This window comes from Choloepus didactylus, chromosome 3, assembly GCF_015220235.1.
Source record: "Choloepus didactylus isolate mChoDid1 chromosome 3, mChoDid1.pri, whole genome shotgun sequence".
In the NCBI taxonomy this organism is placed as follows: Eukaryota; Metazoa; Chordata; class Mammalia; order Pilosa; family Megalonychidae; genus Choloepus; species Choloepus didactylus.
This window is the reverse complement of record NC_051309.1, coordinates 77,994,926-78,017,110: the sequence shown is the minus strand read 5'-3', so window position 1 is coordinate 78,017,110 and position 22,185 is coordinate 77,994,926. Positions and strand designations below refer to the sequence as shown.

At 35.1% G+C, this 22,185-nt stretch overlaps 1 protein-coding gene across 4 annotated transcripts in view; it reads left to right on the top strand.

The window, feature by feature from the left end:
* The window catches only part of ANKRD17 (ankyrin repeat domain 17), a 175,378-nt gene that overhangs the window by 132,685 nt on the left and 20,508 nt on the right, over window positions 1-22,185 (top strand). For all 4 annotated transcript variants that reach the window (XM_037829953.1, XM_037829952.1, XM_037829955.1 and 1 more), the window contains 6 exons: window positions 2,218-2,313; window positions 2,904-3,020; window positions 13,033-13,204; window positions 14,233-14,680; window positions 15,154-15,309; window positions 21,785-21,934. In XM_037829953.1, the coding sequence (XP_037685881.1) occupies window positions 2,218-2,313; window positions 2,904-3,020; window positions 13,033-13,204; window positions 14,233-14,680; window positions 15,154-15,309; window positions 21,785-21,934 (1,139 nt within the window). The remainder of the gene's footprint in view (window positions 1-2,217; window positions 2,314-2,903; window positions 3,021-13,032; window positions 13,205-14,232; window positions 14,681-15,153; window positions 15,310-21,784; window positions 21,935-22,185) is intronic.

Genomic DNA, 22,185 nt, shown 5'->3' with positions numbered 1-22,185 from the left:
CACTTATGCCAGGAAATGCATAGTTTAGTAATCACTGAAGATTTTCAATTTATGGTTACAGTGAAAGCAGTAATTAATCTAATGGCAACATTGGAAGGTAGATACAGATATCCCAGAAAAGCCTTTAATATTATCCATATTGGGCATCAAAGCTAAATAAACTTCTAAAAAGCTGTTCTAAGTAGTATTTTTAAAATCGAGTTTTAATCTTAACTTTTGACTAAGTGTAGAACAGTTAAAAATGAATAATTACAGCTATTGTTTTCCCACTGTGTTTTCTCTGTTACTATAACAGAGAAATTTCAGCTTAAATTGATTTTATTTTAATCATTTACTATAACTAATAGGGAAAAGGAATTAAATAATGAAAACCTGACTACCAGTATTTTGAAACTACTAGAAATCGAGTATACTACATTTAGAAGTAGAAATAGGAACTTTTGAACAGCAGAAGTACTTGTTTTCTTTCTATAGTGCATAGCACAGAGCTGTGTATGAGTAATTTCAGTTAATGATTCAGTTGATAATATTCCGTTGATCTCGAGCTCTTAAATGTAATTTTAAATTGTAATTGGGAAAACCAAATTACTTTCATGATTTATCATTTTGAGTTTTCTTATTCTGAGATATGTGTGTAAAATTCCCTGTAGATTCTGTATTATTTTATTGTATTGAAAGATTTTCATTTATAAATTGTAAAGTCATCTCTTCCTTTTTCTCTTATTTTTTCTGACTGCTATTCTTCACTGGCTGCTCTAGACTACATAGTCACTGACACTGTATTTTTCTTTTTCTTTTACCCCCTCACCAATCAAACTTATTCTTTCTCATTGACCTAACCACTTTCACTATGATAGTATTATCTTCAGGAACCCCAATCTCTGAAATCATTTGAAAATCACTTGAAATCCAATCTTAGTTTGGTATTCAGAGGCAATCTAGTACTTTTAGGTCTCATTTCCTGTTGTGAATCCCTACTGTGGAGTCTTTTTCTCATTGCTTGGTCTTTTTCTTGTACCTGTCCTTTCATATCACCTTTGTTCTCTTCTCCTGGAATGCCCAAGTCCTTCCTCATTCTTCCAAAATTACTCATTCTTTAGGTATAATTTAAATTTCCCCTCCTACACAGACTCTCCCCATACTATTCAACAAGCTCACTTTATGATCTCTGATCCCTAAGAGGTTGTAGAAGTTCTACAGTCTTTATTTTATTCCTTTTGACAAATATATATCTTGTTATTATTCTGTCTAACATGCATATATCTTATCTTTCCAAATAGACACTTAGTGCCTTAAAAATGGTGATTATCTTTTATACTCTTTTGTATTCATTGTGTTGTTTATTTTTTGAGTACCTACCATATACAACTGTAATGTTTGAGATATAAATGTACAAGATGCATGGCTACAAATGTGAATTTAAGAGGGGAGGTAAAGCCAGATAACTGTGTGAGCTGTGCTATATAAATTAGTTTAAACCAAATATTGTAGAAATGTTGGAATAGATCATCAGGGAATAATGCAAGTGGGATAATTTTAAAAGTTGCAGATGAAAAGGAAGAAATAGAGGAAATATATTAAAGATAAACAGCTATTTCTCCAGACTGGATGACTTACACATGTGTCAAGAGCAAAAGTATGGGCAAAAATAAATTTGGAGAAAGTGCAGAGACTCTTGATTGCTTACTCTAAGGATTTTGAATTTTACTTGGTGAACTGTATTACAGTGAATCATGCAACCATATTATGTCTTTCTCCTACAAACTAGTGTAGTCTTATACATTCAGTTGTTATCTCAAAGAAAATTATTTCTACACTTTTATGTTTAGAATTGAAACGGGATGCTTATCTCTAGAGTTATCAAAGAAAAGCCAGTTTTTCTCAAATATTGTGTAAAGAATATATATATAAAAGTGTATTTTCAAATACACCCCCACATCTCTTCTTCATACTGATTTGGGGGTTATTGTTTTTTTATTCAGAGTTGGTTTCGAATTTTGGGTCATGTTATTCTTTACTTTTAGTAGGGGTGAGAATGGACAGTATAGATTTAACTTACTAGAGCTAAAGCTTTTTTTTTTTCTCCTTCTGAGTTACAAATAATATCCAATTTTTATGGCACTAATGTTAAGGGAATCTTGGTTAAGACATACTGTGTAGACTTTCTGAATCATGTTACAGTCTGCTTTCAATGTGACACTGATATCTATTTTTTAGGGTCATGTGAAGGTGGTGCGCTACTTAGTCAAAGAAGTCAATCAGTTCCCATCAGATTCTGAATGTATGAGATACATAGCAACCATCACTGATAAGGTAACACGTTGTTCAAATTCATCCCACTATGTGAACGAGGAGATTTTATTTTGGTTTAAAAGAAAAAGTATCTGTAGCCCATACTAAGAGTCTGCCAAAAAAAAAAAAAAAACATGTGGTACCCACTATTTTTTTAATTACCTGGTATTTGGGAATGAAGTAAGTATGCCATTTATTTGCTCCTCCAATGAAGAAATAAAAAAATTCTGCATGATAGAATTACTTTAGCTTTTAAAATAGTACTTGAGGTAAATTTTTAGGTGGACATTAAACAATTCAAACTATAGTTGAATGATAAGGATAAACTATTCTTATTATTCATTAGTGCTGTTATTTATATATGTTTATTCTGAGACTAGAGAGCCCAGTGGATTTTTTTATTCCTAAGCAAAAATGAACATAGTACTTTTAATCCCAGCAAGAAAACACAATCAGGTTTTAACATGTTATAAAATCGGGGTAATTAGCATAAGAAAGAATTGGCTAGGTTTTTTGTTTAAATTCCTTAATAAAGATCTTTACATTTTTAAGAATTGCTGTAGATGTGAATTGTCTTTTGAAGCTGGAAATGTCTTAATTTTTCATTGTAGGAGATGCTGAAGAAATGTCATCTTTGTATGGAATCAATAGTACAAGCCAAAGATAGACAGGCTGCTGAAGCAAACAAAAATGCCAGCATTTTGTTAGAGGAGTTAGACTTGGAAAAGGTAATGATCGTCTCTGTGTATGAAAACCACCCACTTTTCCCCTCCACCTTTTTCTCCTCCTAATTTGTAATCTATTATTTATTGGTTTTGTTTTCTTTAAATTATGCGTATGGCTTCTTCTCTAAATTTGACTTAAATAGTGAGGAGAATTATAAGTACTATAGAGATTATTAAAAGAAATGTAATCAAATTAACAAAATTTTATTTTAGGATTCACACTGATCTGGAAATCAGAGATGTTAACTTCCAATTCTGGATTTTAGTCTTACTGTGACTCTTAATCCCCTATCCAGGTCTATAGTTCTTTGATCCTAGGCCTTGTAATTTATTGCTGACAGATGTATCAGACATACAAATGCGCTACTAAAGCATGCCAACTAGCGAGTATTGAATGAGTACATTTTTAAAATGGGAGACTTTTCTTGTACTTTCTCTTTCAGGCAGACTGCAGCATCATTCCCATCTGCTCCCAAAGGGAGTAAAATAACCCAAAACAACATAGTTTGGACAGTTCCATAGCTCCTTTCTCACTCCAGCCAGCTTTATCCCAATAACTGTACTCTAGAATCTATTAGAAATAATAATTATAGCAGGAAAAGAAATACTGGCATTGAATCTTATGGAATACATATTCTGCCATATTTAATCTTTTCTGAAAAAGTCAGTGTTGTAAAATTCAGCATGTACTCTTACACACACACACATATATATATGAAGAATATACAGTAGTAATTTACATGTATGTCCTTTTTGACTTGAGTTAGGGCCATTCTTTTTTACTATACTTGGCATTAAGCTCTAGATTTCATTCTGCATAAAGATAATGAGTTATTCTAAACATCTTACTCTAATTTAAATTTGAAACATACAATTATTACTTTCTGGAAAAAGATATTTAATATTGGAGTTTTCTTCATTTTTAAAATGCCTTTGTTATTTTGAAGTTTTAAAGGAATGAGTGCTTTGAAAGAAGAGGTTGTTAGGATTACTGTTAATATTACTTAACCTATTTTTGTATTCAGTTTCATCTAATATTTAATTCCTACTAAATACCAGACAGTATAATAGGGCCAAATTTTTGATAGAATACATACTGTTTAGTAAAAATACTACCCCCATATTACAGATGAGGAAACCGAATCTGTGAGAGGTTAAGTAACTTGCCTAAGCTAGGCTTGGTTTTGCATCCAAGTTTTTTATTCTAAAACCTGTTTTTAAATCCCTGTTGAACTTACCACCCTACCTCTTAGTTTTTTCATTCTAAAGTATTAAAATATCCTGTTTTTGCAGAATTCTTCTAATACATTTTGGAATTTACTGCATACCTGTGGATTAAAAAGACAGAAAGCTGCTTTTAGTAGATATCCTATAAGGATGTCTGTTCTTTTTATTTATAATAATGTGTTCATTTTAAATTGTGAAATATGCAAAGATAAATAAAGAAAAACATGACATTAATGTAAGGAAACTAAAGTTAACAACCTGGTATGGTAACTAACCTATAAGGCCTTACAAGACCCTACATATCTTCTACCCACCCATACCACTCCTTACACCTCTTTGACCTTATCTTTTTATTACTCTTCTCATTGGTCACTTTACTCCATCCCTACTGACCATCCTCCTATTTCTAAAAGCACTAATGCAAACTCCATCCCTACTGACCATCCTCCTATTTCTAAAAGCACTAATGCAAACTCTTGGAGTAAAAGTTTTTACTTTGTCCTCTGCTTCAGATGTTCCTTCAGGTATCCTTGTGTCTTAGTCTTCCCTCCACAAACACTCTTGCTACCCTCCTTCCCTGCTTTATTTTTCACTTTCTATATTCTAAGTACTGCTTTTTCCTTAGTTATCTTGTTTGCCTCCACTGGTAGAATGTATGCTTACAAAATGGTGCCTAGCATTTCTAGGCAATAAATATTTGTTGAATGAATAAATAGTCAAGTATTTGGGGATAGAGTGCTTTAAAAATATACTCTACTCTTTCAATCACAGATGGATTTTGTCAATTGATAAGTGATTACAAAGCTGCAGAGTATTCCACAGAAATAACACTGCAATAAATATCCTTAATACTTATCTCCTTATATCTTTGTACTTTTATTTTTATGGAATAAATTTCTTCACATGGGTGAATGTACTTCCAGAATTTTTTCCAAAAAGGTTAACACTACCACCACAATATATCATTTTCTTCCATTCTTGCTAGCATTTCCTAACTTTAATGTTCATGCTTTCAAGAGCCTCAGAAGTTAAAAAGCTTCCTTCAAATGTCATTGTATGTTTTTTCCACACCATTAAAACTCGAAGATGATACATAATTCTTAATCATAAGTTTGTTGGACATAAATTGCTCTTTCCTTATGTACTGTGTACTTTTACGGATAGTTTTGAGTGGGGGGAGCGCATAAAATTAGAGGATACAGCAGAGGCTCTTATCTCTGGAACTCCAACCCAATATTTCTGTTGAAAGGTTATCCGATTGAGGTTTTTGGGTTGGGTTTACTATTTTTTAATTGTCATTTATATCTGGGAAAATGTACTTTTGGGCCTTGTGAGACATAGTATGTTCTGGTTCCACCATTTTGACTTAGGAATATCACTGGAATTGATCTTCTCTGGTCTGAGTTGGGGTTCTGCATAGATAAGTAATTCCTTGTGGAATAAAAATGCTCTTTGATCAGCTTTCTGATGTGAAAAATTTGGCTGAGTGTTAACATACTTTGTAAAAACTACTATTGAGAATATTACCCGTTATTTTCATCAGATTCCCTTATGCTTATTCAGTAAACATTGATTTATTGAGCATTTGTTACATGGAAGAGTTCCAGGCTGCAGTAATTACATGAGGTCAAACTATGAATCCTCTTATAGTTAATTGCTTCTTCTTCTCTTAAGACATTAAGAGCTAAGTTACATTCTTGGCTGCCAAAGTCCCAAATATCAAAGCAGGCATTCTCAGCCTGTATTTTTGATTCAATTCTCTCGCCCTCTCCACTTCATTTCTTCTCCTTTTTTTCCCTCCCATTCTTTTTTTTGTAATTTTTCATAACCTTTTAAGAAGGTATGTAGGGTGTATTTAAAAAATCAACCTACTAGATATTTCCTGTTGGTTGGTCTGCTGTCATCTAAAATCCTTCAATCCAAAACAAAACTTATTAAACCATCCTACAATCTCAATTTCACATTGTCTGATTATCACATCCTGACTTTCCAGCTTTCTTCCCTCTAGAATTCCAATTCCCATAGTCTTGCCAACACTCTAGACTCTCTTACCCATTTATGCCACCACCCTTTCACTGTTCCTTATCCTTCTGATATCCTTTCTTCTTCTCATTATTTTCACCTGTTCCCCACTAACTGTGTCTAAGTAAAAAACACTCAACCTTTCAACTAATTTACGTTAAATTTGTGATAGTGAACTCCTTAATGTTTCCTATCCCTAGTTTATTCAGTCTCCTCCTCATCTAAACCACTATTTATCTTCTTTATCCTCAGACTTCGAACGCCTCATCTCCTTCACTTTCAGCTAATAACCTTGCCTCCTACAACAGTGAGAAAACTGGAGAATAAGAAAACTTCCAAAGATTTTCCCCAGTCCATCCATCTATCCACCCCCCAGTATCTGCCCATATACTTCCTGCCAATAGCTAGATAATTTATTGAAACCAGTCCCGTTTGTGCACTAGATCTGTTATTCCCTACTCAAATACATTGCTCTAGCAACTGTCTTTTCTTTCTCCTATATCAGTTTTTCCCCTCTCCTAGATCATTCCCATCAGCATACAAGTATACTTTTCTAGTCTTAAAAAAAAAAAGCCACCTTTTCATCCTGCACCCCTCTTGCCCCAGCCTTCACTTACAGACCTATTAATCTGCTCCCCTTTGCAGCAAAACTCCTTGAAACAGTTGTCTGTTTTGTTTGTATTTAATTCCCCTTCCTTTCTCTTGAATCTACTCCTGCCAGGCTCTTATTCCCACAATGCCAATACTGTGCTTTCATGGTCTCCATTGACCTCCGGTAGCTAAATCCAATGGGTACTTCATCCTTACCTTACTAAACCTAATAACATTTGCTATACTCTTTGCACTTGGCGTCCATGACACTACACACTCTTGGTTGTTCTCCTTTTCTGGTCATTCCTTCTGGCATCTTTTGCTAGTTCCTCTTCCTTCTCCCCTACCTCTTAAAGTTGTCTCCATTACATGGTCATCTCTTTTCAATCTATGCTTCTCCACACACTGGTCATCTCATCCTGTTAACTTTAAATATATGCCGACTGATTCCAAATTTATATCTCCAACCCAGACCTCTTGCCTGAATCCCAGACTACTTGGATATCTTATGAGAGATATCATGCTTGATATATCCAAATCTGAACTCAACTGCCACCCCAAATCCACTACTGTCTTCTGATTGCTCAAGCTAAAAGCCTTGAAGTCACCCTCGATTCCTCTCTATCTTTCAGTATGCTGGAAAATATAGTTACCATTGCTTTAAAAGTTTATTTAGAAACCTAATCACTTTTCACACTGGCAAGCCTTTAATATAATCTAAGTATTACTGCAGTAACCTTTTATCTGATTTTCCTGATTACATCTTGCCTTACAGTCTGTTCTCCACATCGCATTCAATGCTCCCTTTAAATCATGTTAGTCAAGTAATACCACTCTTTTCCTCAAAACCCTACACTGGCTCCTCAGAGTAAAAGATATAAGTCTTTAAAATGCAAGCCCTTACATGATCAAGTCTCCTGATATCTCCCTGAAACTTACTTTCTATTATTCTCAGCCACACTTGCCTACTTGAATATACCAGGTACAATTCTTGCCTCACAGCTTTTGTACTGGCTGTTCTCTTTGCCTGAAATGCTTCATATCCTTCAGGTGTTCACATAAAACTTCACTTTCATGGCATTTACCCATGAGGTTTACTGATCATCCTATTTAAAATAAAAACTGCCCACCTTTCCCCATGTATAAACTCCTCATCCCTCTGCTTTGGTTTTCCTTTTTCTTTTTTATGTTGTACTTATCACCTTATAACAAACTGTATAGCATATTTATCAGTTATGTTTTTACCTATAAAGCCCACCCACCCCACCCCCCCTCCTCGCTTCCTGCACACACACTTAAAATGTACATTTCGTGAGGGCAGGGATGTTTTGTCTGGATTACTGAGGAGTCCTGAGAGACTCCTAAAGGGACTAGAATAGTGTCTAGCACATTGCAGGTTCTCAATAAATTTTTGTTGATTCCTCCCCCACTTCCCCTGGTACACCTTGACTTCTATTTCTGTTATTGATATCACCACTCATTCAGAAATGAAATTTTGTTGTCACTTTGAGCTTCTCACTTGTCCTCACTTTCCATGCCTTGCATCCATCAAAGGAGTAAGTGTAGTAAGTTAACATAGACCAGTGCCTGGCACATATTAAGCCCTCTACATATTAAATGTATCGGTATCATCATCATTATTACCTTTGATTCAGCTTTGACATTATGTGTATCTGAGCTTTCTTCTGTTCCATCCTCCTCACTGGGTTGTCATTTTTCAAATGAAATATTGCAGTAGGCATCTTAACAGTCTCCCTACATAAATGCCCTTGACTCTCATTTTTTGTCTTCTATCTAATCCTTCTCCTCTCCAATGTAACTTTGCTACAGTTTCCAATAGGGTTCTAATACACAGATGGGATTGCTTTATTCCCTCCTCAAAAACCTTCAGTGCCTCCTGACTGCGTGGGAAATTCCAAACATTCAGATCCTCTTTGATCTGGTCGTTTCTTACTTCTCCAGACTAATCACTCACTATGGTTCTAGCCCGAGGATTGACTAAAAATTCTAGAATCATTGGTCTCCTCACAAACCCCAATCACTTTCATATATCCAAATTTTTGCAAATTTGCATAGTATTATTTCTTTAGTGTGAACTGCCTTTTCCTACATCCTCAAGTTCTCATCTTACAAAGCTTAACTCTCAAATGCCTGTTTCCTGAACTCTCCATTAGTAATCATTATAGAATAACTATTCCATAATGAGGTTTTTCTACAACCTGATCCTATTCTTTAAGGCTACTACTTCCTGCACATATATATGCAAACATATAGCAGTTTGTCAGTAAGGGAAATGAAGCCTAGGCATGTACCTTGTAAGAAAATACAGGATGTAAGATTAAATCTCTAGGGGGGATGATTTGGGTGTTCTTGTTTCACTTTTATTTTTTATTCTTGTTCTGGTTCTTTCTGATGTAAGGAAAATGTTCAGAGATAGATTGTGGTGATGAACGCATAACTATGTTATCATACTGTGGACAGTGGATTGTATACCATAGATAATTGTATGGTGTGTGAATGTATTTCAATAAAACTGATTTTAATAAAAAAAAAAAAAGATTAAATCTCTAATACTTTCCTGTACCTCCAGATTTACTTGAGTTCATAGTATAGTTATTGTTTTCATCTGTTCCCTTTGGGATTTTGTATCAGTTATCACCACCTCCGCCTACTCCTTTATCTTCAATGCCTGCTTTTAAGTTTTACCCTCTGCTAACAAGGTAAATCAAGGTCACTACATCTTAGTAAAACTTTTCCTCAAACTTAGTTTTTTTTTTCTCTTCTCCATATGTCTTAAGAGAATAATCTATGTTTTGTTGGCTCTACTTTTTAAAATTTTTAGTCAATCCTCAGGCTAGAATCATTTGTCTGGTGTTCCACCATTTCAGTGAAGTAGCTGTGGCAGAGGTCACCAATGACATCTTAATTGCCTTCCAAATCCTATTTTCTCTTCTTTTCAATTTTTATCAACATTGACCTATTTGCGATATTTACCAATGTTGACCTCACTTCCCTTCATGAAACTCTTCTCCCACTGGATTCGCATTTCCCTGTGATGGTCTTCTTTCACCTAATTATGCCTTCCTGAAGTCTCATTGCTCTCTCTTTTAAATACTGGATATTTACTCTGTTTCTCTTTATATACACAAACACACACATACATATTTATATATTTTCCCCTTTGGCAAACTGATTAAATTTATTAGTTTCAACTTATACCTGCAAACTTACAATGCTTCCTAAATATCTGTTCATAGAGCCACACTTTTCTAGTTTTGCTTAGTCCCAGAGAACTTTCCCATACCTTTCCCATTGCAGTTGTAGTACGGGCTCTCCCTCACCAGAAAAATACGGTTTCTCTGAGACCTCTGACTCTGTACCCCTCTTTTTAGTGAGTCAGGAGTTAATAGGATCTATAAGATCAACAAAACTCCACTCTAGACCTTCAAATTAGAGATTAAGAGTAAAAACCTAGGGTTTAGGACAGAAGTCTGAAGTTCAGTAATCCAGACTCGAGTTACTGTTACTAAAGGGCTAGCTCAAGCAGACAGAACTCTTTAAGGCCTTGAGGTACTTGCATTATTGAAACCTGCCCACGCCCATATACCAAGATCTGTCCATACACTAAGATCCACCCAGAGCTCACCTAACCCCCTTCGCCACCCACATAGGCCAGATTGGCCTCTATACTAGGCCTAAACAAAACCTACTTTTTGATTTTAACTCTTCTATTTTTAAAAAAGCCCTGCCCCAAGCATGGTGCTAATGAGGCTAAAGACAGGAGTTCGATCCTTTTATAGGTTTTTAACTTTATGCACACACACACACAAACTTTATTTTGTAGCCACAGATTACATCTTTCCTTGATCACAAGGAAGATTGTGTGTATAGCTTAGCATAAACCCTTCACCTTAAATGGAAAAATAACTCAAATATTTGGTATGTGTGATACTATTGACTTTTAATTTAATACTTAAAATAATATAATTAAAATACAAAAAAAAAAAAAAGTCCTGCCCCTTTACATACCAAACACAGTTAGCTCCTGTGACCAGACAAGTTCAAACATTCAGAAAGGTCAAAAACCTATTTTGGCTGAGCCAAAAGCTTCAAGCTTCACTTGCTGTTTTGATACCCCAAAAGCCATTTCCTCCACTGTTCTCAATGTGTTTCTGTCCATACAGATATGATGGAGATTAAATGTCAGTTTTATTACTCCTAATTCTGAATTGGTGAGGATTAATCTACCTTTATAGGTTGTAGGTTGCTTTGATAATATGTCTTTCTGGCACACTCTTCACCCCCAGTTGTACTCCCCCTCTCCCCATTACACTTACCTATTCATCAGAGTCAGAGCTGGACTGGACAAGCACAGGCCTTTCTCACAGGAGCGCAGGCAAATGGCAGAAAGCACGTTTCTTGAGGACAGGCAGCTAGCTCCTTTAAAGCAAGGCTCAAATGAGCTGAGTCACACATGCTCGGTTCCTTCTCTCAAATTCACCAATCAGATAATACTCCTCTTCCCTTTTCAGTGAGCTAGGGATTGGAGGTCACCAATTACTGTTTTCTTCCCAGGCCTTCAGAAGGGGCAAGAACCCCTTCTTTTGAGGTCTTCAAACTGGAGCTTGTGTACTTCTGGAGGACCACCAGGAATTACTAGTGGATATTATGCACGCAATTTCTAGATCTTCAAGTTCTATATGTATTCTTTCCTAAAATTAATCTTCCTTAGAAAGTATCAGTGTTCTTCAGGTTCTCCTTAACTATTTCCCCTTTCAGGAACAAAAGACTTATCTAGTGCATTGCCTGGGGATGTAAAAATTCCAAGCTGGGCTAAACCTTTCAGGCAGCCAACAGAGGAATAATTTTAAAAGGATTTGTTTCTGAAAGAGAGTCTAGCAAACATGAAAGATTTGAAAACTGAAGTCAGATATTTTATGACAAAAAGTAATTATAATTTGGCTGTGAGTTTGACTATAGGCACAGGTTTTATTATTAGGATATTATGGACATTTTCCTTAAATCGAGCATCATCATTTTGGCACATTTAAAATTCACATAAAATACACAGAATGCTTGATTATGTGTGCAGAGAGTATATCGTTTTTAAAAAGTCTTTAGGGGTCATGTAAGCAAAAGAATTTGAAGACTTTTCCTAACTTAAGAACCAAAGAGGAACATTTAATGGTTAAAATAACAAAGGTTATTGGATTTTTAAACTTATTCTTAATTTTTTTTTAACCATGATAGTAACACATACTCATTTTAACTAATAGAAACAACATACAGTTACGTAAACTAAAATGGAATGTCACTGTCTTTCTGCTATCCCTCCTCTACTCCCACCATCCAAAGGTAATTGCTGTTAAGCCTTTTATTGGTATCCTCCTAACCTTTTTTTCTGTACTTCTACAGACATACATAAATGATTCCCTTCCCCTATCAACAACATCATTGGACTGCAATTTGTCTTTTTTCTCTTAAGAGATATAAATTGTGAACATTTTCCCAAGTACATAGATATTTATAATACTTTTAACAATTGCCTGTTATTTTGAGTATATACTGCTTTTATTTATCCATTCCCCCACTGATGGATTTACCTTGTTTCCATTTATTACCATTATAATAAATTTGCAGTGAAAATTGTTGGCTGTATATATTTCACTACTAGTGATAGGCAATTTATAGAATAAATTCTTAAGCAATTTATAATTTTGATATGAGGCTTTCAAATTACCTTCTAAAATGTAAATACTTATACCCACCAGCAATTATAGAAGAAAACTCATTTTCCCAAACTTTTGCCAATATATGATGTCTTTTTAAATTTTCCCAAGTTAATGAACAAAAAAAGGCACCTTTTTATTTTGATTTACATTTCTTTAATAATTATGAGGTTATGCATCTGTTTATCATTTGCCTAAAATTAGATTGCCATTTTATCCCTGATTTGATCTTGATATTTTAAAAATATTCTTGTTTCTTTAGAGTTGTTTGAACATGATCTTATCAAACAATGAATTAAACTAGATGACTTTCAATTTTATACTATTCCAATGGTATCCCGGTTCCCCTGTGATGGTATTAAGTAGTAATAAATGTTGTTAAGTGACAACAGTTTTTCCTGGGGGAAGTCCAGTGTTATATCTCTGTTTTATTGATTCATTAATAGTTAAGGGAAGAAAGCCGGAGGCTGGCCTTGGCTGCCAAAAGAGAAAAGAGAAAGGAGAAGAGAAGAAAGAAAAAGGAAGAACAGAGAAGAAAACTAGAAGAAATTGAAGCCAAAAATAAAGAGAATTTTGAACTCCAAGCTGCTCAAGAGAAAGAAAAGCTTAAAGTTGAAGGTATTTTCTCTAAATAACCACCCAGTTTTTTTCATGTGATAGTTTGTAGTCAAAGTTATATTTGCTTAAATAACAGTCACAAAAGGGGAAATAGACTTCTAAGTTATTTGCCCTTTAGAAAGTGATTCTATGCTTTTTTTTCCTTTTGACTTTTCTATCTGACTTTTTATTATGAAAAATTTCAAACCAACCACAACTGAAAGAATGATAAAATGAACATCTGAGTACCCTCCACCTAAATTTAAAAATCTTAAATATTTTACTATATTTTCTTTATCATTTTCTTTCTAAATATACATACATAATTACTTCTGAGCCATTTTAAAGTAAATTACAGACATTCTGACATTGCACTTATAAATACTTGATCATAAATCCTAAGAATGACATTTGCTTACATAAACACAATACCATTTATAATACCTAAAAAAGTTAACAATAATTCCATAATATCATCTGCAATTCAGAACATATTCAGATTTCCTCAAATGAGGGAATTATTTTTAACTAGGTTATAATTAAAAGATTGAGGTGGGAGTATTGTAGGGAGGAGCCATTGCCACTTAACCACAAAATATGCAAATATGTATGTAGTGGTGGTGTTTTTTTAATTTTTTCTCCCCCCTCCAGCTTCTTCTTATGAAAGATTTCAAACTACAGAAAAGTTTTAAGCATTAGTACAATGAACACCTACATGTCACGTAGACTCTTTTCTTGTAACTTCTGGTGTATTTGTTATATATCTATCTGTTTCCAGTTACATAATAATATGTAATATATGGCTCGTATCCATATTTCTCAAATTGTTTAAAACCATACCTGTTATGCTTTGGATAGGATTTATGGACAGAGAAGAGAATGGATTAGTCCTGTCTACCTTATTACCAACAAATGCTGGAATGACTGATAACTTTTGTCTAGTAGTAGCAAAATAACTCCTGGTTTTTGCTTTTTTTTCTCTAAGTACTTAAGCTAATTATATTCTAGGCACAGTTAGAACTTATGATTCACTATTCCTACTTTTATAGATGAACCTGAAGTCTTGACAGAGCCTCCAAGTGCCACAACCACTACTACCATAGGTATATCTGCAACCTGGACAACTTTGGCAGGTTCCCATGGTAAAAGAAATAATACCATAACTACAGCCAGTTCAAAGAGGAAAAACAGGAAAAATAAAATTACTCCAGAAAACGTTCAAATTATATTTGATGATCCACTACCAATTTCATACAGTCAGCCTGAGAAAGTGAATGGAGAGTCTAAGAGCAGCAGTACCAGTGAGAGTGGGGACAGTGATAACATGAGGATTTCCAGCTGCAGTGATGAAAGTAGTAACAGCAACAGCAGCAGGAAGAGTGACAATCATTCACCAGCTGTGGTCACCACCACTGTGACCAGCAAGAAGCAGCCATCAGTTCTGGTTACATTTCCAAAGGAGGAGAGAAAATCTGTTTGTGGCAAGGCTTCAATAAAGTTAGTTCCAATTTTCATTTTTGGTATCCATAGTGTTAATTATGTCTTGTTGCTGAATTTTGTTGGAATTCAAGCAAGTTAGCAACTTTCAGAATAAAGATTTTTCTTTGTGCGAAGGAAGGCAGAATTTCAGTTGTATTCAAGAATAAATTCTTTTTTAGATTGTGTATTAATGAGAAATTAAATTATTTTTACTATGTAATTTCTTCTTTCTGATTGTTGAATTTAGCCCATGATAAGTATTGATTGTGGTTTTTATAGGGTTTATTATTGTGATTCACATCTGCTACAAGTGACCTCTAGAGTATATCTTCTTAACAATTGGCCCTTCATATTAAGCTAAATATTGAAGAGAAGTGAAAAATAAGGTCCTCACTTGTTTACCATATTTAATCTAAAAACAAAATTATCTTTATCATTTAGAAATTTTCCATCTGTTTTGTATTTAATGTACTTTTCCCCTTCTGTTAAAGATTGTCAGAAACTATCAGTGAAGTGACCAGTAATTCTCTGTCCACTTGCACAAAATCTGGTCCATCTCCCCTTTCCTCTCCAAATGGCAAGTTAACAGTAGCAAGTCCTAAGCGTGGACAAAAGAGGGAAGAAGGATGGAAAGAAGTTGTAAGAAGGTGAGTGATTGTTTCTTTGATTGTTTTTCTCAGTCTTTTTATGTACTATATTTCATTGTGAAGTGTGGTTTACCTTAAAATTAAATTCTTCCTGCTATTCCAAAGATTGCAAACAAACTGGTGGCCCAAGCTGAATCAGATTAAAAACATTATATGTTAATACTTGGAAAACTGGAAGATTTTATGTAGAAAGTTACTTACGGTATCTGCTTGGAGTTTTCTAAGGAACTAGTTTAATTCTTTAAAGTCACAGATTATGTTTTATTCAACTTTGTATTCCCAGAGCTCATAGGTAGTAGACATTTAGTGAATATCTCAGGAATTAATAAGTACGATTGGCTTTGAACTATTGATCTAATCCTGTTTTTAAGTCATAGGATGCCTTTATTTCTCTCTAGGATTTTAAGATTAAAATGTTTTATTATTTTTTGCTTGGAATTTTTAAAATAATGTATCTAGTGAAAAGTAGGAACACAGTATCCCAGAAATCAGATGGTAGTAAGATATCACAAACCCAGAAAGAGTGTAATACATTTTCAATGTCAGATCAACTACTTAAAGAACTTCCCAGGAATTCCACCAAGAAATTTAACATTGAGGATTTGAAACAAGAATTATAATGAACCAAATTTTTTATCATTAATCCAAAAATGTAATATATATTTTTATCATATTTTGGACCAAAGTCAGTCAGTCTTCCTCTTTTCTCTCTCATCTCTATCACCATATTCAGATACACACTCATTCACATGCACTACTGAACATATTCACATACTGTCTGTAGAAGAGAAGGTAATTCAGTTTTTCTGCATGTGTTATACATTGTGGTGTGAAAATAAATTCTTAACTAATTTCAAAATGATGATCACTGGCTAATTACTGTGCCCTTTAGGGAAACAGGAATTATCAAGTAACATAGTTGAATATATAAAAGGACAGGAATTGTACCTTACCTTTTAAAAAATATAACATTTTAATTTGAATATTTTAATTTACCCTTCTAAATAAATAATACATTATTTTTTCTTGGGGTATAATTCTTTTAATGTGCTGCTGGATTCAACTTGCAAGTATTTTGTTGAGGATTTTTGCATCTATATTCATTAGAGATTGGTCTGTAATTTTCTTTTCTTGTTATATCTTTATCTGGCTTTGGTATTAGGATAATATTGGCTTTATAGAATGAATTAGGTAACATTCCCTCCTCTTTAATTTTTTTGAAGCGTTTGAGCAGGATTGGTACTAACTCATTCTCTTTTTTTAAAATGTAATTTTATTGAAATATATTAACATACCATGCAGTCATCCAAAGTGCACAACAGTTTGTTCAGTTTCATCATATAGTTGTACATTCATCACCACAGTCAATTTTTAAACATTTTCATTACTCAAAAAAATAAAATTAACAATCAAAATAGAAGTAAAAAGAACACTCAAAATGTCCCATATCCCCCTCCTCCATATTACTTGTTTACTTTTTGTCCCCATAAGAGTTACCTCCAGAATGACCTCTCTACTCCATTTGAAATCTCAGCCATTGAAACTTTATTTTGTTTCAATTCTTCTCCCCCTTTTGGTCCAGAAGGCTTTCTAAATCACATGATGCAAGGTGCAGGCTCATTCCCAGGAGTCATATTCCACATTGCCAGGGAGATTTATACCCCTGGGAGTCATGTCCCCCGTAGTGGGGAGGGCGGTTAGTTTACCTACCGAGTTGGCTTAGAGAAAGAGGGCTCATCTGAGCTACAAAAGAGGCCCTCTGGGGATGACTCCTAGGCACAATTATGAGTAGGATTAGCTCTCCTTTGCGGTATCAAACTTTGTAAGGGCAAGCCCCAGTACTGAGGTCTTTGCCTACTTAGCTGGTGGTCTGCAGTGCTTGTGAGAATATCAGTAATTCCCCAGCTTGGGAAGTTTAATATTTCCACATTTTTCCACAGTCTCTCAAGGGGGCTTTGTAAATAATTACTATTCTCTGCCCAGATTACTCTGGGTTGTATTGGGACTTCATGCTGACCTGTACAAACAAGAAGGTCTCACTCCCTAGTCAAGGTTCTGTGTAATTATGGCATTTGAGTAAACTGACCCGTACAAGTTAAATTATGTCGTGTGCTACAGAAAGTAGATTTTGCACCATATAACCATCTCTTCCTTTGGTGCCACACAGAAGTCAAAGTTTTAAAACACCGTTAGTATCATCCTGTACCCTAGTTAGATCTACCCCAATCTCAACCAAGTCCATTTCGTTTATATCTCCAATTGAAGTCTGATCTTTTCAGCCTCTTTAGCAGTTGATTCATGGGGTAATGCCAATTCGCACGACTGCCAGACTCTGGCTCTGAGTCCCAGGTGCCACACAGACAACAAAAGCTCCAGGGACTGGCCAAGTCACACACAAATAGCTCAGAATCTCAAAATTTTAGAAATAACTGTTACAATTCATGAGTAAATGTGACTGCTGTAAGAGCTTACAATCTAGGAACCTTTATATAAGCCTTCCCCTTATAGCCCATGTACCAGATTCAATACCAGATTCAATTCTCAGAGTTTACATTATGGTAATAGTCTGTATTAGTGAGGCATTATGTTTGTCTTTTCATTTCTGGTTTCTTTCACTCAACCTACTGTCCTCATGGTCCATTCACTTTGTTGCATACCTCATAACTTCATCCTTTCTTGCTGCTCCCTGATGCAAAAACATTCTTATATTTGTACATTTAATCACAGACATTGACCACTCTTAAGTTTCACTAATTTATACAGTCCCAGTCTTTATCTTCTATCTTTCCTTCTAGTGTCATACAGACCCCTAACCTTCCTCTTTCAGTTGTATTCAGTCATCTTTTTTCAGTGTACTTACAATATTGTGCTATCATCACACAGTATTGTGCTATCCATTTCTAGATCTACACAATCAATCCTCTAGAGCATTCCGTATTCCTTCAACATCACATGTCCAATCTCTACCCTCTTTCTATCTCCTGATATCTTCATATCTATCCTCTTCTCCAAACCACTCTCTCCTGTCTTTTTCTTTTGGTCTGTAGCACTCCCTTTAGTATTTCCTGTAGAGGAGGTCTCCTGTTCACAAACTCTCTCAGTGTCTGTTCATCTGTAAATGTTTTAAACTCTCCCTTGTTTTTGAAGGACAGTTTTGCCAGATATAGGATTCTTGGTTGGCAGTTTTTCTCTTTCAGTATCTTGAATATGTCATACCACTGCCTTTTCACCTCCATGCTTTCTGCTGAGAGATCCACACTTAGTCTTATCGAGCTTCCCTTGTATGTGATGGATTGCTTTTCTCTTGCTGCTTTCAGAATTCTCTGTCTTTGACATTTGAAAATCTGATTAGTAAGTGTCTTAGAGTAGGTCTGTTCAGATCAGTTCTGTTTGGAGTATGCTGTACTTTTTGGACCTGCAATTTTATGTCTTTCATGAGAGTTGGGAAATTTTCATTGATGATTTCCTCTGTTATTCCTTCTGCCACTTTTCCTTTCTCTTCTCCTTCTGGGACACCTGTAACACATGTATTTGTGTGCCTCATGTTGTCCTTCAGCTCTCTGAGACCCTGCTCATATTTTTCTTCTTTTCCCTAGCTTTTCTTTTGTGTGCAGGATTTCAGATGTTCTGTCCTCCATCTCACTGATCCTTTCTTCTGCCTCTCCAGGTCTGCTGTTGTATGTCACTATTGTTTTTTTCATGTCTTCTGTTGTGCCTTTCATTCCCATAAGTTCTGCCATTTGTGTTTTCAAGCTTATGAATTTCTTCCTTCAAGCTTCTGAATTGTTCCTTATGATCACCTAGTATCTTCTTTATATCCTTTATCTCTTTTGTCACATTCTCTCTCGCTTCGTTGATTCAATTTAAATTTGTTTAAACATCTATAATTAGTTGTTTCAACTTCTGAATCTCAGTTGAAATGTTAGTTTCCTCCTTTGACTGGGCCATGTCTTCTCATTTCCTTATGTGGCTTTTGATTTTCTGCTGTCTTTGCATGTGGTTTTCTTGATTGGTTTATTTTGGAGGTTGTTTTTGCTCTTTTGCTTGAGCTTTTCTTGTTGGTTTACTTTGATCTCTTATCTTTTCTTTGCTTCTCTCCCTGGCCAGTTGTCAAATTGGCTCTGCCCCCTAGTCTTCCCCTCAAAATCACGCACGCACCATGGCCTGCCGCTGGGTTGGGAGCTAGGCACTGGGCATCCCAGCAAGTTCACTGTGTATGGTAATATACATCTGCTGGCTTCCAGTGGTGCTGTGTTTTCCACTGGCTAGCAAGACCTGGGTTTGTTTTGGGTCCCTGCTTTAACAGTTGAGTCTTCCCTATTTCTCAGCCAAAACAGCACCGTGTTTCCGTGCAAGGCGTATAGACCAGCCTCCTGTGTTCCTAAGAAAGGGTCCTTACACTTTCCGGACTTTCCAGCAGATGGCACTGTTTGGTAACTTAATCGTCCTCAGAGGCTGCTCTATCTTGGAGCCGGCCACCAGCTGCTGCTTCCCTCAAGGGTGTGGGAAGGGTTTTCAGATGCAGGGCTAGAAATGCATCTCTGTCCGTGTTTTTTCGGTCTCTTTGTCCCTCACTGATCTGGGCCTTGAAATGTCCTCTCCTGTCCACTGGGTCTTCACACAGTGAGGGTATTTTTTACTGTTGTGAGATTTTAAAGTCGGTGTCCCTAGTGGGAAGGATCTCATCTGCTGATTCTGTGCAGTTCCCGCACGGAGACCAAGTGGAGAAGGGGAGAGGACTGGCTGGTCTGGGATGGGAAATTCCTACCTGATATTTCTTCTATTTCAGTTCAGTATTTGCAGTGTCTTACTCCAGTCTATATCCTCCTCCAGAGTTTCAAACAATTCAGAATTTTCCTTTTTTTAATGTTGTTGAATCTCTGGAGAGAAGTTTTCAGTAGCTGTTTACATCGCCATGTTGATGACATCACCCCCTAAAACTTTCTTGAATGCTTAGTAGAATTCACATGTGAAGCCATCTGGTCCTGGACTTTTCTTTTTTGGGAGCTTTTTGATGACTGACTGAATCTCTTTACTTGTGATTGGTTTGTTGAGGTCATCTCTTTCTTCCCAAGTCAATGTTGGTTGTTCATGCTTTTCTAGGAAGTTGTCCATTTCATCTAAGTTGTCTGGTTTTTAGCATATAATTGCTCATAGTATCCTCTCATTAGCTTCTTTATTTCTGCTGGGCCAGTAGTTATGTACCCACCTCCCAGTTCTCATTTTATTTATTTGCATCCTCTCTCTTTTTTTCTTTGTTAGCTTAGCTGAGGGTCCATTGATTTTAATTGATTTTCTCAAAGAACCAACTTCCATTTTTGTTGATTCTCTCTATTGTTTTCCTGTTCTCAATTTTATTTATTTCTGCTGTAATATTTGTTATTTCTTTCTGCTGTAATGTTTGTTATTTCTTTCCTTCTCTTTGCTTTGGGGTTAGTTTGCTATTCTTTTTCTAGCTCCTCCAGTGAGCTGTAAATTCCTCGATTTTGGCTTTTTTTTCTTTTTTGATATAGGTGTTTAGGGCAATGAATTTCCCTCTCAGCACTGCCTCTGCTGCATCCCATAAGTTTTGATATGTTGTGTTCTCATTTTCATTTGTCTTAAGATATTCACTGATTTCTCCTGTGATTTCTTCCTTGACCTACTGGTCGTTTAAGAGCATTATTTGTTCTTTAAAGCATAATTGGCTTGAGTTTCTTTATTGAGAGTTATATTTCTTTTAGAAGTATTCTTTAATTCAAACTTTTCAGAAATTTATATCCACCTTCCTAGATTTAAACGGTTAAAATTATAATGTAATTTTCCAAATATTAGATGAATTTTGCTTTCTATAATTCCTGTAGGCTTTTCTGTCTCCTCAGACTCCTAAGTATCCTTTAGCAACTTTCCATATTATGGATAGTCATTTTAGTTCCTCTAGAAAAATTCAGGGAAAAAATGAATTTTTAATGTCATCATCCTTTCAGTTAGATATTAGGGAAGAGAAGAATTTGAATACAACACCAGAAGGCACCCAAGTGACGCCTTTCTTCACTGCTCAGGCTAAATTAGATGCCCCACTCCCACTGTGCCTTTCTGCTTTCCATGTTAGAACACTCATGACATTGGGTTGTCATTTTCTTATTTGGTGTCGAGATAGTATTGTATGTGGACAAGAACCCATGCCTGTTTTATTTATCATTAGTAGCTGCATTTAAGTGAAGGGTAAAAGTCAGGAAGACAATCTTGGGTAATAAGATGAAAAGCTATTGTAAAGCTTCTCTCTTATTTATTTATGTATTTATTTTTGTTCCTTGTTACCTGCTATCTGTTCATCTATAATGAGAATAGATAGAAGAAACTTATTCAATAATAATATATTTCTGTTTTTCTGGAAACATGTTTTAGTAATACTCTCATTTTAATCATAATCACTAATATTAATTATCTTAATTTAATTATTTATCTTAATTTAGTTTGCAACTTCTTTAAACAGGTCAAAGAAAGTATCCGTTCCATCAACTGTTATATCCAGAGTGATTGGAAGAGGAGGCTGTAATATCAATGCTATTCGGGAATTTACTGGTGCACACATAGATATCGATAAGCAGAAAGACAAGACAGGAGACCGGATAATAACTATAAGGCAAAATTTTGTCTCTTTTGTTTTCTTCCTTTGTGTTTTATTGCACTATAGTTGATAAATATAGACATTTAGTTTTCAATGAAACTTTGAATTTAATAGCATACATTTTAAAAATGAGAATTCTAATACTGTTTGAAAAGATAACCTTTACAATTTTTTTCCTCTAGTTAATACTGTGCTCTTGCAAAGTGTTTTAAAGGGCTTTAAAGAAATTTTTGTTTCATATGGGTAAAAAGTTTAGATTATCTTTT